Raw genomic sequence first — 17385 nt, 5'->3', positions numbered from 1 at the left:
CAAATCATTAATGATGCCATAGAAATATTCCAGTCCCAATTCGTGAAACGATTTCCGACTTAATTATGAAGTGTTTTCTCAGTTGGCTTCAATAATGTTTTCATTTTGTTGATTAAGTCGGAAATCGTTTCACGAATTGGGACTGGAATATTTCTGTGGCATCATTAATGATTTGATTTTCTTACCTGGTGATCTGATTAGAGATATGTACGTATTTGGACTTTTTGGAGATTTCTATCGATCAAGTGTTACCGCATGTTATTGGAAATACTGCAAATTATATCGAAAATAATTCAGATTGAGTTTCAGCAAGATTGAGCTCCTTCGTAATACGCTTTGTTTGTTCGACATCTTGATTAAAGATTTCTATGTCAGTGGATTCTAGGAAGGAAGCCACAGTCAGGGTTGTTTTGAAGCTCAAAATGTCTATTTTCCACAAAAAAACACTACAAGTGCCATGAAAACACCACTTCATTTTCAAATACTCAGTTAAGAATATTTCGAGAACTAATGCATAAAATGAAAAACAATTACTATGCTGAAATCAGTATAAAAATACCTTTCAAATGAGGTATCACTCACCCCATCTTCCCTATTCAAAAATTGGGGGTGAGGGTTGTAGTAGCAAGGGTTGAAGCGCTATGCGTCCGTAACCTACATCTTAAGTTGTCCCCCTCGAAACAGAAATCGACCTGTCCGAGCATTTCTATCGAAAAATTTTATTTCGTCTGTAATCTCGTCTGTTTCGTTTTCAAATGGCCACCCTGTATACACGTCAAGCTCAAGGAACAACAATATCAAGGGGGTTCTGTTACGGTATGGGCCTGTACCTATATCAAGAGGTAGTTTTCAGGAAGCTTTTATTCCCTATTTGTTGGAGATGATTTCATCTCAATGCAAGACCTATACATCCAGTGGCGGATTTACATATTTGCCGCCAGTAGGCTATTCAAATTTTGCCGCCCTTACCATAATTATTTAGTTCAAAATATTAATGACAATTTTTGTGTCAGTGAAAATGTAACTTTGGGATTTGTACACGTTGGTCCTAATAAAAACTCATAATTATTGTGAGCTAGGGAATCGATGTGTCCGAGTTTCCAGATCATTTTTACAACGCAACGATTAAGTTGAGATTTCACAAGAAATAGAACGTTTATTTCTGAATGAAAGAAAATTTAGTCATAGACTTCTAATAAGGTGAAGTAATGGATATATTCATTGATGTTAGTCACACAGTTCAAAATAGAATAGATAAATTCTATATCAAACGAAAAGAAGAAATTTATTATCATTAAGTATGGCACAGCATATATACATGGTTACATGGTCCATAGGAATAGTTGCAAAAAAATTAAGGGGGTGATTCTTCGTCAGAAAATAGGGTGGACCTTTAATACGCAATTTTCTTTTCTGAGTCCTCCTGCTTAGTTACAGCCCGAAAAGCAGTTTTGAATTTTTTTCTTGCGAATCGAAAAACTGACAATAACGAAATCAAGCAGATATTTTATGCGGGGTAGAAAATCTCGGTGCTGTTCCTCTATGATTGAAAGTGCTAGAAAAAGCTACCCCTAAACATTGTTCCGCAAGAAACTTTTTTCCATATCCGTATTTCAAAATAAAAGATTGATTTTGGATAGCTTGATCCATTCCTAATAAATAAGGTCTCTTGTAGTTTCTTGGGAAAATTCACGGAAAAAAAAGACCGTGAACAAAGTGCATATCGAATATTTCTGCGTTTGTGCACACAATCATCTTGATGAGTATATGTGACAAAAATCTCGAGATGATTTTTTTAGAATGGATTAAGTTATCCAAAATTAATTTTTTATTATAAGATATGAATATCGAAAAAGTTTCTTGCGAAGCAAGGATCAGAATTGGATTTTTCTACCCCTTTCTATCATAGACGAACAGAACCAAATTTTTTTTGATGCCTTCAGGTCCGTATAAAATATCTGCTTGATTTAATACAGGAAAGTTCATTGAGTTTCAATAAAAAAAAAATAAAAACTGCTTTTCGGACGCCATCTTCAGGGGGCTGTTACTAAGCAGGGACACAAAAAAGAAAAGACCTTCCCTACTATTCATATTATTATATGTATTATATCGCCACAATCTAACTGACGATGACAATAAAATAGGAACGTGAGTCATAAAAGTCTGACTTCGGGTTTCATAAAGCTTGATCAGGGAATCAACGCTTGATTGATCAACAGAAGACGTCAATTTGTCAATCGATAATTCAGTCATGATCATTTATAATATCATTCTCGTATCAAAATATGTTCATACGTCCATTAAATTATTCTCAATTGCTACTTGTTCAATATATTCAGCAATGAAAAAGTTTCAGTGATTTCGTTTTAGAAATCAAGCGTTGATCGCACAATCAAAGTTTTATGAAACCCGCTGTTAAAATATCTTTCTGCGATGTCGTCATACGAAATTTTGTTTAGTTATGACTTTATACACGAAAGAGCCAAAGCGTTCAGCTTTTCTTGGCTCAATGTGGTTCTTAGGTACCTAACTTTTCACCTTTTTCAAGCAAAAAATGCTTCTCTCACCCGAACAATAAGTCGATGGTGGGCAAAATTCTTTATCTACCGAGGGAAACTCGAGAACTATGGCAGCTGAAAGAAAACGGATGACACATTTTCGAGCTCAGAAAAACAAAGAATGGTGAAAACCGATTTTGAGTTATTAGCAAAAAATGAAATTTTGACGATTTCGAAAAGTTCTCATAACTTTTTTTGTCTTTGAAGTTACAGATCTGAAACTTGAACCCTCTTTTACGTAGAATCCACTGACGAGCACCAAATATTTTTTCATTTCGAAACATTAGGCGAACTTTCGTTTTTTTTAATTGAATTTGTAATTTTTGAATTGTGAAAGAAGATTCTATCAGTAGAATCTACGTATAAAAGTGACTAAGAAAGTAAGTTTCAGATATGTAACTTCAAACACAAAAAAGCTATGAGAACTTTTCGAATTCGTCAAAATCCCAATTTTTGATTATAACTCAAAATCTAGAAATGATAGGCCGATTCTCTTTTCAGAATTGGATTGGTCATGAGAAAAGAGCTCAATAATGTGTCATCCGTTTTCTTCTTGCCCTAATAGTTCTCGAGATCCCCTCAGTAGACAACGAATTTTGCTCACCTTGTAAATAGAGGCAATAGCCATAGATACGAACTTCTGGACAAACATTTCTTGAATTGTGTTTTCGTAGGAACCGAAAAAATACATCCCAACGATTCAGAATCTGGTTACACCAAAATTTTTCAACCTCACGAAATTTCAGTATAGAGTCCAAAGCGGCCGAAATAAGAGTGGAACAGGAAAATAGTAATGATGCACTACTTGGTCAGTTTTTTTTATAATTAGGAAAAATCAGATGTAGATAGATATTAAAATATCTATGAAATGAAACTATTTCAGTTTCTATAATTAGTGCAAGCAAAATTGTCCCAAAATTTGCCGCCCCCTGAAATCTGCCGCCCTAGGCTGCAGCCTACTTAGCCTCTATGGTAAATCCGCCACTGTATACATCGCTCGTGTGTCAGGACGGCATGTAGTGTAGTTCATTGATTTGACGCTCGATGTCAAAAATAACGAAACAAAGGCTGTATATATATATATACGAATCAGTCTACAACGTTCTCCGACGTCTTCTGATTTCCAGCCTCCATTTTTCTCTGTCCTTCCAGAGGTCACTTTCAATGCCCTTTGATCGCATATCATTCATTACTCCTTCTCTCCAGCTTAGTCTGGGTCTCCCCCTTCTTCTTCTTCCATGCGGTGTCCACTGGAATATCTGTTGCGGTAGCCTATCATCCTCCATCCTTTGGACATGTCCGTACCAACGGAGCTGCTTTTCTCTTATATCTTCGGTCATTCGATGACTTACTCTCATTATGTCTAGGATGTTCTCATTTCTCACTCTGTCTAATCTTGGTTTTCCTGCAGCTCGTCGCCAGAAATCCAACTCTGTGGCGTCAAGCAATCTTAACGACTTTTGTTTTAGAGGCCATATTTCACTGCCGTAGGTTGTGATGCTCTTTATTATGGAATCAAAGACTCTGTGTTTATTTTCCTTCGTGATCGTCTTATCCCATAGAATACCGTTCAGTTGTCTTATTGCCATTCTTCCCAGGTTATTTCGGTGTTTTATTTCCTCGTCCATATTTCCGTCATTTGTGATGTGTACTCCAGGATACTTGTATTTAATGCATATTTTCACGACCTGTTGTTCTAGTACCAGATCTTGTTGCTGTCCTCTGATGCACATATACTCTGTTTTGCTAATATTAACCTCTAGGCCCCAATTCCTGTATTCCTCTATGAGTTTGCGTGTCATGTATACCAGGTCTTCGTAATCCTGCGCCAGAACCACCTGATCGTCGGCGAAACATGTGTACAGGATGGTTTCGTTTAATGGTATGCCCATACCTCGGCATTTCTTCTTCCATGTTTTAAGAGCTTGCTCCAGATATATTTTAAACAAGGTGGGTGACAGGCAACAGCCCTGTTTCAGACCTTTGTTCACTCTGAACCCTCTCGACAACCTTCGTCCCTCCTTCACTTGACACCAATTTTCTCCATATACATCTTGTATGGCCCTGATAAGATTTACGCTTATATTAGTTTTCTCTAGGGCGTCCCACAGTTTTTGTTGGGGTACACTATCATAAGCCTTCTTCAGATCTACGAAGAGAAGATGTGTTTCCTGATTGACAGCTCTTTTCTTCTCAATCACCTGTGTCAGAGTGAACAGGTGATCAATGGTTGATCTACCCGCTCTGAAGCCCGCCTGTTCTTCGGCTTCCATATCCCGATATTCGTATTCAATCTTCTCTTTCAATAGTTTTCCATAGACTCTAGAAATTGTGCTGAGTACTGCTATGCCTCGAAAATTGTCACAACATTCTCTACTTCCCTTCTTATGAATAGTGGTTATGTAAGAGGTCCTCCATTCTTGGGGTATGCCCTGTCCACTAAGACACCGTTGAAACAGATCAGCCAGAAGTTGGAACAGTTTTTCAGTTCCGTATTTTAGCAGTTCGGGAGGAATGTGTCCCGGTCCTGGTGATTTCCTGTTTTTGAGTTCATGGCATAATTTTCTGACCTGTTCTTTGGTTACTTTGATAGGTGATGCCACAATTGAAATTTGATCGTTGGTATTTCGTTGTTCGTATTCTGGCCTTTTTTCTGTCAGGAGTTCGCTGAAATAGTTATCCCACTTCTTGAGAGATATCGGTGAAATGATATCTTTCTTATTTTGGTGCCGTAGGGATTTTATGGTTTTCCAGCTTTCAGTGCTCCTTGTCCCTCCAATGTATGTATTTATTCGAGTACATGTCCTTTCCCAGCTTTCATTTTTCTTTTCTTTGATTGCCTTATGAACTCTTTTTTGGGCTTGTTTATATTCTCTTTTACTCTGATCCGTTTGTGTATTTAGATACTTGGTATATTTTTCTTTTTTCCATTTAATTATTTCTTCAATTTCCCCATCCCACCAGTATGGTGTTCTTCTTCGGCACTTCTCTCGCTCCCCCAAAGCTTCTAACGCTGCTTCCTTCAGGCTTTCTTTTATATGGCTATAAAGTTGTTCGGTGGTGTCAAAGTGTTTCTTTGTGAGTTTGCTGTCCAATCTGGATCGATAGAGCTGTTTAGTGCTTTCATCATTGAAACCCTCAAGGTTATAGCTGGTACCTGAAATCTCTTGTTCTTCAAAGGCTGTATTCGGGTTCGAATTTCGGACAGTACGAGAATGGTTCTAGAACTGCGCAGAGGATTCGATACTAGGGCGCAACAGTTCTGCGCAGTTCTAGAACAATTCTCGGACTGCCGAAATTCGAACCCGAATACAGCTAAAGTAAACCCGGTGTTACCCTTAAAACGCAACCGTTGACCACGGTGTACTCTGTGCTGCAAGAGAAGCTATGTGCGCATGTGAAAAATATTGTTAACCAATATTTGGATGAGGTTGATATCTAACGGTTAGAATGGTATGCATATAGTCCGGATCTGAATCCGATTGAACATCACTGGGATGATAGAAAAAAAACATTCGATTTCGTCCTATACTACCCGAAACACTTGAATGCAAAACGCAGCTCGATATCAACTCGATGGCTCTGCGATTCCGCGCCGTTATTTCCGCTAGAGGTGGGCATACGAAATATTGAACAATGCCAATTATGTTTTTTTTTTATTTGAAAATCCTGTTCAATATTATAATACTGGAAATTAAATTCTTTCCTTGGAAAAATTCCAGGCTTTTATTTGAATACGTGTATCATCAAAGCAAATCAAGATATCAAGGTGAAATAAAAACTGAAAGATGGCAAAAAGGATGTTTTTTGTAATTAACACAGCTTAAACTCTACAAATCTCCCGAAATTTTTTCCCCCTGTATAATTAACCTATCAACATTTTTGAAAAACTTTTCTGGAGTTTGTTTCAATACCAAAAAATTTATCTACAATTTGGCGTAGAAATAATTCAAAATCGTTGAAAAATTAGTTCTGCCGAACCAAATATTTTATAAATTTCATGAGATATCAGGCCCTTGTACTATCATTCCCCAGGACATTATTTTCTGAATAAGTATTATTCAACAAATAGCTGATATTGCAAATGGATAACCCCTTACCTATATTTCTACAAATTTTCAACGTCCTTCAGCACTTCTATCATGGCGCAAAATATTAGAAACATTTTTTTAACGGTAAAGTCCTAATTCAAAGAAAACTGCAAGAAGGTGAGGAAACAGTAGTTCAGTAAAAGTCCTCCAAATTTCCAGAAGCGATAGTTACATGACATGGATCAAAATTTTTTTTAACTGAAAATTTCCGGGAGTATAGAAACTCCCTAAAATAAATTGCAATAATAATGTAAAAGATGAATTATTAGAAGGTGTAAGATATCAGAGTTATTGGGAATATTTTATTTTTTGCAGCTGAGGAGCGAACTGAAAATGATGAAGTTACGGAAAACCGTAAAAGAAAAATTGATGACCACCGACTTGCTATATATGTAAAGGATTTAGGATATAGGTATGTGTTTGAATTTTTGAAGAAAGAGAATTTGTTTCAGGATTGGGTCGATGATAATGAGTATTTCAATAGTAAGTCGGAAGACATTTCTCCGGCTAACGTCTTCTACTCAAAAACTGACACTGGAAGTGAAGTGCCTCTGAACAATTTCAATAAAATTAAATGTGTTGAACCTCATTATACCTTAGACGAAAATGACAAGCAGTTCCTGAATTCGGAAGAAAAAAAAAATTATACCGAAGTGTCCCCAGTGATATCTGAACCAGATTCCTATTGCTCATATAATGAAGTAGATATGGAAATAACACAAGATGAAATAACAGATGAAGAATTCCCTATTGTTCATGATATCAGCAAAACTTCACCGAGAGAAAATCGAGTGAGTTGTTTCATCAATTTCATTGGCACTTTGATCGATAGTTCCCAACTCTATTTTTCAACTTTTTCGTTTTCCATGTTTGGACTTAGTCAAATTATCGAAAATTCTGAGATTTTAGAGAGATCCACAACAAATAAATAAAAATACATCCATATTTCAGAAACCAACAATTGCACCTGAAATCATAACCGTCCGAAAAAAATTATTTCAAGAAGTTCCATCATTTCACGACAACCTCGATGAAGAAAATGTTCAGGATCCAGATTTTGTTATTAATTCTTCGAGTGAATTAAACGATTCCGTTCAATCCGAAATTGACGATGATGAAATTCTCCCTTCATTAGCTGCAAAGTTGAAAGTAAGTTTTAGCCGTATCAGTAAATAAGCGATAATAATACATGAAATAACATCTCAGGTTAGCAATAAATAATTTAAAAATGAATGAATTTAGTGACCTCTCGATATAACTATACAGGGTGTCCGGGGAGTAACTGTACATACTCATACCAGAGATAGAGTTGGACTAGCTGATTACGGATTGACTATAAAAAATTAATTTCTGGATTTACCTAGAAAGTTACAGGGTGATTTTCCAACTTCATGGAAATATTTAGACCATCATAAAATCCAAACTTATTGACGGATATTATTGAAACTTAGGAGGTTATTGACACATGCTAAGGTGGAGTTAGAAAGATATCAATTATTCCATTATTCCAGTTCCGGACTCATTAATCTTCATTTAAAGTATTCAGGGTGAAAAAAACACTTTGTATTTCGAATTACAAATGATTGATTCGCTTTTTAGAAAGAAGCTAAATTATGCTTCAATTTTTGGTATCGCTCAAAGTTGTCACATCAACAATTATTTTTTTATGAATTTCTTAATTTGGATAAAGTTCGAAAATTGCAATTTATTTACCTGAACAGGACATAGTCATCTTGTGCAGGTCGAAAATAAATAATTAATTTTCTTAAAAAAGTCACTGAAGGTGAAGAAGATTATAAAAATTTGTTGATATACTGGCCTGGTGGCCACCCCAGACGCGGATTTCACTTTTAGGGAGTAAATGAAGGTATTTTGAAGAAAAACAATTGGTGATGTGTATAGGGTATACAGAAGCATATTTCAAAATTATTCTTATGTATACCGGGTGTTCGACAACAATGATATAGACCAAAGTTACACTTCTTCCAATGTTAAAACCTCTATATGAATTCAAAATTGGTATGACAAGTTCAAATAATCATGAGTTTCAGGATTTTCAGTTTGGGAGAATGTTACAAAATATCTAACTAGATTCAAAGATCAAGCTCAAAAATGCAGAGAAATGCAGTGCTTATTAAAGCTCTGAACTTTTTTGTAAATTTTCTACTAATACTTTCGCATTTTATATTCAAACATGAGATTTTCAGTTCTCTTCATGGTGAAAAATTCAATTTTTCGAACTTTATTCAAATTCAAAAATTCATAAAAAAATAATTGTTGATGTGACAACTTTGAGTGATACCAAAAATTGAAGCATAATTTAGCTTCTTCCTAAAAAGCGAGTCAATCATTTGTAATTCGGAATACAAAGTGTTTTTTTTTTACCCTGAACACTTTAAATGAAGATTAATGAGTCCGGCCCTGGAATAATGAAATAATTGATATATTTCTGACTTGACCTTAGCATGTGTCAATAACCTCCCGAGTTTCAATAATATCCGTCAATAAGTTTGGATTTTATGATGGTCTAAGTATTTCCATGAAGTTGGAAAATCACCCTGTAGCTTTCTATGGAAATCCAGAAATTTATTTTTAATGGTCAATCTGTAACCAGCTAGTCCAACTCTATCTCTGGTGAGAGCATGTACAGTTATTCCCCGGACACCCTGTACAGGGTGGGCAAAATTCGTTGTCTACTGAAGGGATCTCGAGAACTATAGCAGCTAGAAGAAAACGGACGACACATTCTCGAGCTCTTTTTTCTTGATAAATCCAAAACTGAAAAGAGATCCAGTTCATAGATTTTGAGTTATGAACGAAAATTGAGAAATTGTCATTTTCAATGAAGCTGAATAACGCGCTTATTTGAACTCGTATTCGAAATCCGTTGTTACATTCTACAGGCACTTTTTTATGAGGAATTCGAATATGATATTGTCAAATTTTTTGATCCAGTCATTTTCGAAATACGACAGGGATTTCTGATTTTTCAAATGTAAACTATAGTTGAAAGTCCTTTCATTATGCTGCAATTTTTTTGCTGATTTCAAAAATGTATCATATGTCGCTATTCACATGAATATAACAAAAAAATTCAATACTTTATCCTGCTTTTCGATTCACTGTTGAATTTTTAGTAGGCATTATGGTTTGTGAACTCCACATAATCCTATGTGAACTCAACCTTGTGTGATAGGAATCAAAGACTGTCGAATAATTATTTCTTTTATATATCGAGATCGATATCCTTTAAAAGAGAGTAAAAGACTTTCGTCTGATTATTAAAGAAGAAAATTTATTCAATTATCGTTTTTCAATTCATGAAGGAAACTTAAAGAGTCAGTAATATAAATAAAATACGAAAGCTGTCTATAATTATGATTTTTACAGAAGTAAGATGATGAAAAATAGGTACGTCTGTCCACGGTAGTATTCGAATTGTAAACCATCGTAAGATAAGCATGCCAAACATCGCGAGAACAAACGATGGCAAATTAATCATCGAAATATTTATTCAGCAATCGGTGATTTCAATCATAGAGGCTCAGGTTCACAAAATATAATGCATATTCAACGGTTGCTATGGTTACGCCAGCCTACTAAAAATTCAACAGTGAATCGAAAAGCAGGAAAAAGTATTGAATTTTTTTCTTATGTTATATTAATGTGAATAGCAACATATGATACATTTTTGAAATCAGCAAAAAAATTGCAGAAGAATGAGAGAACTTTCAACTATAGTTTACATTTGAAAAATCGGAAATCCCTGTTGTATCTCGAAAATAACTGGATGAAAAAATTTGATGATATCATATTTGAATTCTTCATAAAAAAGTGCCTGTAGAATGTAACAGCGGATTTCGAATACGAGTTCAAATAAACGAGTTATTCAGCTTCATTGAAAATGACAATTTCTCAATTTTCGTTCATAACTCAAAATCTATGAACGTTAGGCTGGATCTGTTTTCAGTTTTGGATTAGTCAAGAAAAAAGAGCTCGAGAATGTGTCGTCCGTTTTCTTCTAGCTGCTATAGTTCTCGAGATCCCCTCAGTGGACAACGAATTTTGCCCACCCTGTACACAAATATGAGGATCTGAATAAAACTCACCAAAAACTATCGCGTGAAAAGTAACTACGGAAAGGCAATTCCATCGTAAAACAGTAGGTACTGCCCATGATTTCCGCCTTATTAGACCTCAGCACAACAATACAACTTTCATCCCAATAAAATAACTGAAGGACTCTATTATTGAATGCTTGGATACAGCTACATGCAGAGATCATAGACCTAACCTAAACTCTATAATCTTTGGCCAAATGTTTGTTCTAGGGATTTTGGTAGGGGAAATTAGATAGCTCGTTGCTTGCCTAGGCGCTGGAAGGATTATTGAATCTAACTATCGCGTGCTAGCAGTAATATGTTTCATTAGTTTTATGACTTTTTCAAGGAAGTGAGAGTTATATTGCTATGATGAGGTCAAATAAGAACTATGGTTATAGCATCTACTCTACTTTCGTTGGAACGGTTTTTCTATAGGTACCCTAATGATGATGGGTGGTTAGTTCGAAACAGATAGCAATTGGTCAAGATTAACATTCACAGGTTTTATGTGACTGAGTTAATCCTGAACCAAAATGATGTTGCTATATTGAATAAATTATTTCTTCTTTATCTTCATGGAAACAAGTTCGTATGTTTGATAGAAACATCAGGATAATTTGCTGAAATGAATTAATCGATTACTTTCCACGAATTTTGTCCAAAAGTTTCAGAAATATGGAGTTTATCAATAAATTAATTAGAGCATCGTAATTCATTAAATATTATTTGCTACATTTGCATTACCAATTTGTCATTTCAGGATAAAAAAACTAGAACAACAAAATATATACGATGCAAGTTTTGTGAAGAGGATATGCAAACAAAAAATTTTTCCCGGCATGTTGTAAGAAAACATAATTCTGAATCCGAGGTAGTCAAAATATTGACCCTCCCGAAAGGTAGTAAGAAAAGGAGACAAGCTTTTATGCTACTCAGAAATGAAACCAACTTCAATCTTTATATAAGTGGTACTACAAGACCGAAGCGGCAGAGAGGTAACCTACCGGCTTTGAGTGAAACATATTACCCTTGTGCTTATTGTAAAGGCTTATTCGTTAAACAATATTTGAGACGACATGCGAAGATTTGCATGGTTGAAAGAGGGAACAAAAAAGTTCATCACGCTTCTGCATCCCAAACACTAACTGCTTGTGCTGTCGATGTAACTAATGTCATTTCAAAATTGAATGTTAAACATCAGGTAAACGGAGATCATTATGATTAACATATTCGTGAAAATCAAAGCTTATTCCTACCATATTTTCAGGTATTCGATCTCATGAGGGCTGATGATATTTCTCTCGTCGCAAAGAAGGACCTCCTTATAGTGCATTTTGGGGAATCATATCTGAAAAAACATAGAAGAGAACGAATGGTATACGCATGCAGCAGCCGAATGAGAGAACTATCACGTTTTCTCATCGTTTTCCGAAGAATTTCCGGGGACAAAGATGTATCACTGAAAGAAATACTGACGCCGAGGAAATTCGGTACAGCTCTCAGTGTTGTTCGAGAGATCGCAGGATACGATCCCGTTAAAAAAACATTTAAAACTCCTAGCCTTGCCATGCACTTGGGGACATCTTTAAAACACGTGTGCAATGAATTACGGCAATTAGTACTGCAAGAGTCTGAGGGTTTCAGATGTCCATCGGGTATTTCCACTAAAGAGTGGATAGAAGATATAAGGAATTTCACCAAATTGATTGAGACTCGTTGGACTATCGAATTAGCCTCGTTAGCCAACAAGGACTTGCAGGAAAAAAAATGGAATAAGCCATTGTTAATCCCCTTGGTAGACGATATTATGATATTCAAGGATGAGACTTTAAAACTTGCCGAGGAATGTGTGTTAACTTTCAACCAAAACACTGATAATGCACAAACCTATAAGACGTTAGTACACTGTACTTTGGCTCTGCTCATTTTATTCAACAGGAGAAGAATAGGCGATGTTCAATTTCTAAAGATAAATGATTACAGGATCGATCGAAAAACTGAATCAATTGATTTTAAGAATCTCTTAACAGAATCAGAAAAACTCTTGACCAAAGAATATAAAAGGGTAGTGAATTGCGGAAAAGGTTCAAGAGCAGTTGTGATACTAGTACCTCAAATTATTCAAACATTCATCAACCTCCTACTCGAACGTCGGGTCAAATACATTTCTCCTGATAATGATTATGTGTTTGCTTTACCTGGCAGTACAGTGAAATGGGGCAAAGGAGATGTCGCTTTTAGGACTTTGACCAAAAAAATGAATTTGAAGCATCCAGAGGCTATTGGTAGCAACCGATTGAGAAAACATATTGCTACTGTGATGCAGATCCTCAACCTATCCAAACACGAGAAAAAACAATTTTCAAATTTCATGGGACACACCGAGAAAACCCACGAAGAATTTTATGAGTGAGTATATTCGCTTAATTGAAGGCCAAACCTATAAACAAAATTTTTCCAGACTACCTGTGGATATATATCAAACAGCAAAAGTATCTAAAATACTGTTAATGATGGATAAGGGTACTCTTCCAGCAGAGTATAAAGGAAAGTCCCTGTCTGAAATAAACTTGAATGTTGATGCAGAACTAGTTGAGGAGAACGAGGTTGAAGGTCTGATATGATTGTTGCAGTTGACGAAATGCATTTTTTCTATATACTAATCGATGAATTCTTCACAATATTTTAGTTCCTCTAAAAATCATAAATATCATGCAGATTCAATCAGCATTTTCTCACTAGATACTCAGTTTACATAAAAATGACATTAATTATATCATTCAGGGTAATTTACCCCGATGCGATGCCCTATCTGACGTTTATTTCCTGTTTGCATCGGCTAATATAAGGCAGGCTATATGTGAATTTATTCTTATTTAAGTGATTTCTATATGGCAACTTCGAAGTGAAATTGAGAAATAAGTATTTCTTAACGTTGAGTCTGCCTTAAGTTTGTCGGTGAAAACAGGCATATGTTAATCATAATTAACACCTTAGAGAGCGAGGCTGAGAAAAACCTCTATCTAAAAATTCTTTCTGTGGTTTCCAGAAGTCCAGCAGTTTGAAATTGCCTTATTTCAAGTTATTCCTTGATAACTTTGAAGTTTTCATTTTAATGATAGGGTTCTCTTGGGTAACTTCCATTTTTTTAAGTAGAATCGTCTGAAGGAATGAAAAATAAAAAAGGTTGCATTTCGAATGCAATTTTGATCCATTTGATTCCTCCAACTTGATGATCTCATTATGAACACTCTGTACATTTTCGGTTTAAAGAGCAAACAATATTATGATACAACTTATTCGCAACTCGAAAATGTTGGAGATTTTTTTGACAAAAACCTCATAGACAGAAATATTCGAAAAAGTGCGTGTCCATTATCTTGATTGTTTCTTCAGTGAGAATCCCAATAACTTGTATGGCAATGTCTAGATCAAATCGTCTTATCATATGATTTAATAATATACTGGGTATACAGGGTGTCTGTAAACAAATGCGAAGGGAGATAATTCCTTGATGAAAATAAGGAGGGGTAGTTCCAATAAGTTTTTTCGAAGTCGACCTCCCTTTCAAGATACAGCCTTTGGAAGGCGATGGCGAATTGAGAGTTTTTAATTTTTTTAAAGGGTTCTAAAAAAAAATATATATATATATATATATATATATATAATATGAAGGGCTAAATAGATGTTACTTACACAATTTTTTTAGATCTCATAACTTTATTATTAGGGGTTTAAAATAACAAGATGTATTTTAGCGTTAGGTAGTCATTCTATGCTATGGAACACTTATACGATGAAATGAAATGAACAGTGATCAAAACTGCTTGTAAGTTTTTATTTATTCCGAGAAAAGTATCGACATTATCGAAAATTTGCAGCAGACTTTTTTTGAATGGGAAACCATAAGGAAATTTTATTTTTCGAAAATCTATCTCACGAAAATTTTTGAAGAAAATCATAAGGGGTTTCAATTTTCAACCCCCAATAATGATATAAAAAAATTGTGTGACTAACATCTACTTAGTGCTTCATATTATGTATAGTTTTAGGACCAAGTGTTTTTTAGAACCCGTAAATTAAAACTGTCAACTCGGGATCGCCTTCCAAAGGCTGTATCTTGGAAGGGAGTTCGATTTCGAAAAAAATTTATAGGAACTATCCTGCTTATTTTCATCGAGGAACCATCTTCCTAAGTCCTTCGTATTTGTTTACAGACACCATGTATAAGAAAATAGCAGGATGTTTCTGATATAACTGGAAGCTGGAGAGGTCTAAAAACATTTAGGGGAGAAAGTTCTTCGTCGAAAACCCCAACGTACAAATTTCAGTGAAAAATTGTGATTAGTTTTTTTTAAAAGTCAATAGGACATCGCGGTTAATCATCCTGTATTAAAAAATACCTTTAACAGTCCTTCTATGCCTTGGAACCGGAGTTGAGCATTTTGTCATTTAAGCCTGCGATATGTAAGGTCCAAAAATTAATTTTCTAATGAATTGTCAACCCACAGAGCTTGATTCAACCACGAAATATGCTTCGGTATCTTCAGCTTTTCGCGGAGGTAAGTTGTTCATTTGTTCAATCAAAAGTGTTCCACTTTAATCCTTTTTCTTTAAGGTTTCAAAAATCAATCACAAGAAACAATGAAGACGAACAAAAATCACAGTGATGATGGTGAGTATGATAATAAACAAATCAGAAATATAGAACTGAAAAAACTGATTTATATAATTCCCACTGAAGCAATTTTATGTGAAACACTAGTGGTAGAAGACTCGTATTCATAAAAATCCTATAATTCAGTTACTTTCAGTTATGGATTTGCATCAAGTATCAGCGCCAATAAGTCGATAACAAATTAATAGAAAATATTGCATACAGATCGTATAAGAATGAGTTGAAAAACTGTAGATTCATTATTTCTTGGGCACTTTCTAAGTATAGGTACATTTTCACCATTAAAGCAAAGCATTCAAATCATGACATTTGATTTTATTGCTGTCCACAAAATTCACCTATTTTTTATTCATGCTTCCCATTTTCAGGAGTTGATAAGATGGAGGAAGACGGTATAATATTGAAACGAAGTGAACATAAGAAAGGTATGAATTATTTGAAATATACTCTTGGAGACATCATTCGACGTATCACTGAAATATTATTCAGGATAATGTGATGGTTAATCCATACTAATATAATATAAAAAGGACAGATTTGTAAGTTCGAAACGAATCAACTCAGAAACTACTGGACCGATTTGAGAAATTCTTTCACCCTCACGATTCTATATTATCCCCGAGTGACTTAGGATATAGTTCTCACTAGAAACAATTGAAGATACCTACTCGAACTTCATTAAAGTACAAAAATTAGCCATAATTGGATATTTTCTCACGTGCGCTGCAGAAACCTGATACAATGTATGACCGAAATGTAGCTCTTTGCTAGCTGTACAAAAAAGTCCGCGACAGCATATAACTACCTCGCAAAGTTGACTTGCTAATACCTTTTTTTAATAATCAAAAAATGTTTTCAAAATTATGCATTATTGGAGTATTTAATTCAGAACAAAATTGCCCTTTACTTCATTTGATTTCAATGAATACCAGATTACATAAAGCAGGTTGGAAAGTATCTAGTCTACAAACAAAATTGGACCTCTCACAAAAGGTCTCTTGCTTCATTTGGTCGTCATCGACCAATGTATGTGGTACTGAGGAGCTATAATAAGAGCTATCGCTACTCTTCTTCCTTCTTCGATGGTGACACGTTCTCTGTGGTTTACTTTGAAATGAAGATTTCTGCCAGTCCAATTTCGTTTGTTTTATTTATATTTATGGACTTAGAGATGTCAGCCTGTTTGATTCATACTCATTTCGAAACATTGAATTGAATGTAAAATTCTATTATTCTTATTATTTTTATTTATAGGAGATGTAGAGAAGAGTCATGATGGAGAGTTAAGGAGTACGGCTTGCAGGAAAGGTGCTCATTTCTTGACTTCTAATTATTTCAATTATCAGTTTCGTCTTTTTGAAATTCATAAAATTTAAGGTTTTGACATTCGTTCGAATATTTCAGCTTGGACAGATGAGGAAATTGAAGTACTCAAACGAGAATTTGGTGACTATATCAAGAAAAATATATATCCATCAGGGGCAGAAATAAAAGAATTTATGGAAAAATGGCGACTGAACAGAAGCGTAAAAATAATCAAATCCAAAATTCAACATCTAATTAAATTGAGCAACAAAGTTTATTAATTACTCCTTGTATCCATAGGTCAAGAATATGACAGGATTTATGTTATTTCTGCAATAAATATTTGAAACAATTTTTTTCATGAATAATGTATTAATCCTCAAAATCCTCAACGAAATTAACAAACACTACCCACAAAATCAAATTTGCCAAAGGTCTATTCATGTAATTTATCTTCAGATAATTGATATCTGTTTAGAGGGAATACGGTCAAGGGGGAAGTGAAATTTGACTGGTTCAAAAAACATAGAATAGAATATTTTCCAGGTTAATATAATGTGTTACAAATAACACCCAAAATTAATATCTAAAAAAGAATTAACTATTTTGTGGGAAAATTCTTGGACAAGGTCAAATTCAATTTTGATTGA

At 34.8% G+C, this 17385-nt stretch overlaps 2 protein-coding genes across 2 annotated transcripts; both read left to right on the top strand.

Annotated features, from left to right (window-relative positions):
• The first annotated feature begins 11842 nt into the window (after positions 1–11842).
• LOC123306297 lies at positions 11843–13165 on the top strand. Its single transcript, XM_044888224.1, has 2 exons — positions 11843–11953; positions 12020–13165. The coding sequence occupies exons 1-2, from the start codon at positions 11843–11845 to the stop codon at positions 13163–13165; spliced, it is 1257 nt and encodes a 418-aa protein (XP_044744159.1).
• Positions 13166–13205: 40 nt separating this feature from the next.
• LOC123315275 lies at positions 13206–17088 on the top strand. The gene is made up of 5 exons (XM_044900918.1): positions 13206–13365; positions 15264–15314; positions 15371–15427; positions 15799–15855; positions 16685–17088. The coding sequence occupies exons 1-5, from the start codon at positions 13263–13265 to the stop codon at positions 16804–16806; spliced, it is 390 nt and encodes a 129-aa protein (XP_044756853.1). The 5' UTR covers positions 13206–13262; the 3' UTR covers positions 16807–17088.
• The last annotated feature ends 297 nt before the right edge of the window (positions 17089–17385 follow it).

Source organism: Coccinella septempunctata, chromosome 1, assembly GCF_907165205.1.
Source record: "Coccinella septempunctata chromosome 1, icCocSept1.1, whole genome shotgun sequence".
Classification (NCBI taxonomy): domain Eukaryota; kingdom Metazoa; phylum Arthropoda; class Insecta; order Coleoptera; family Coccinellidae; genus Coccinella; species Coccinella septempunctata.
This window is presented reverse-complemented; position numbering and strand designations above follow the sequence as displayed.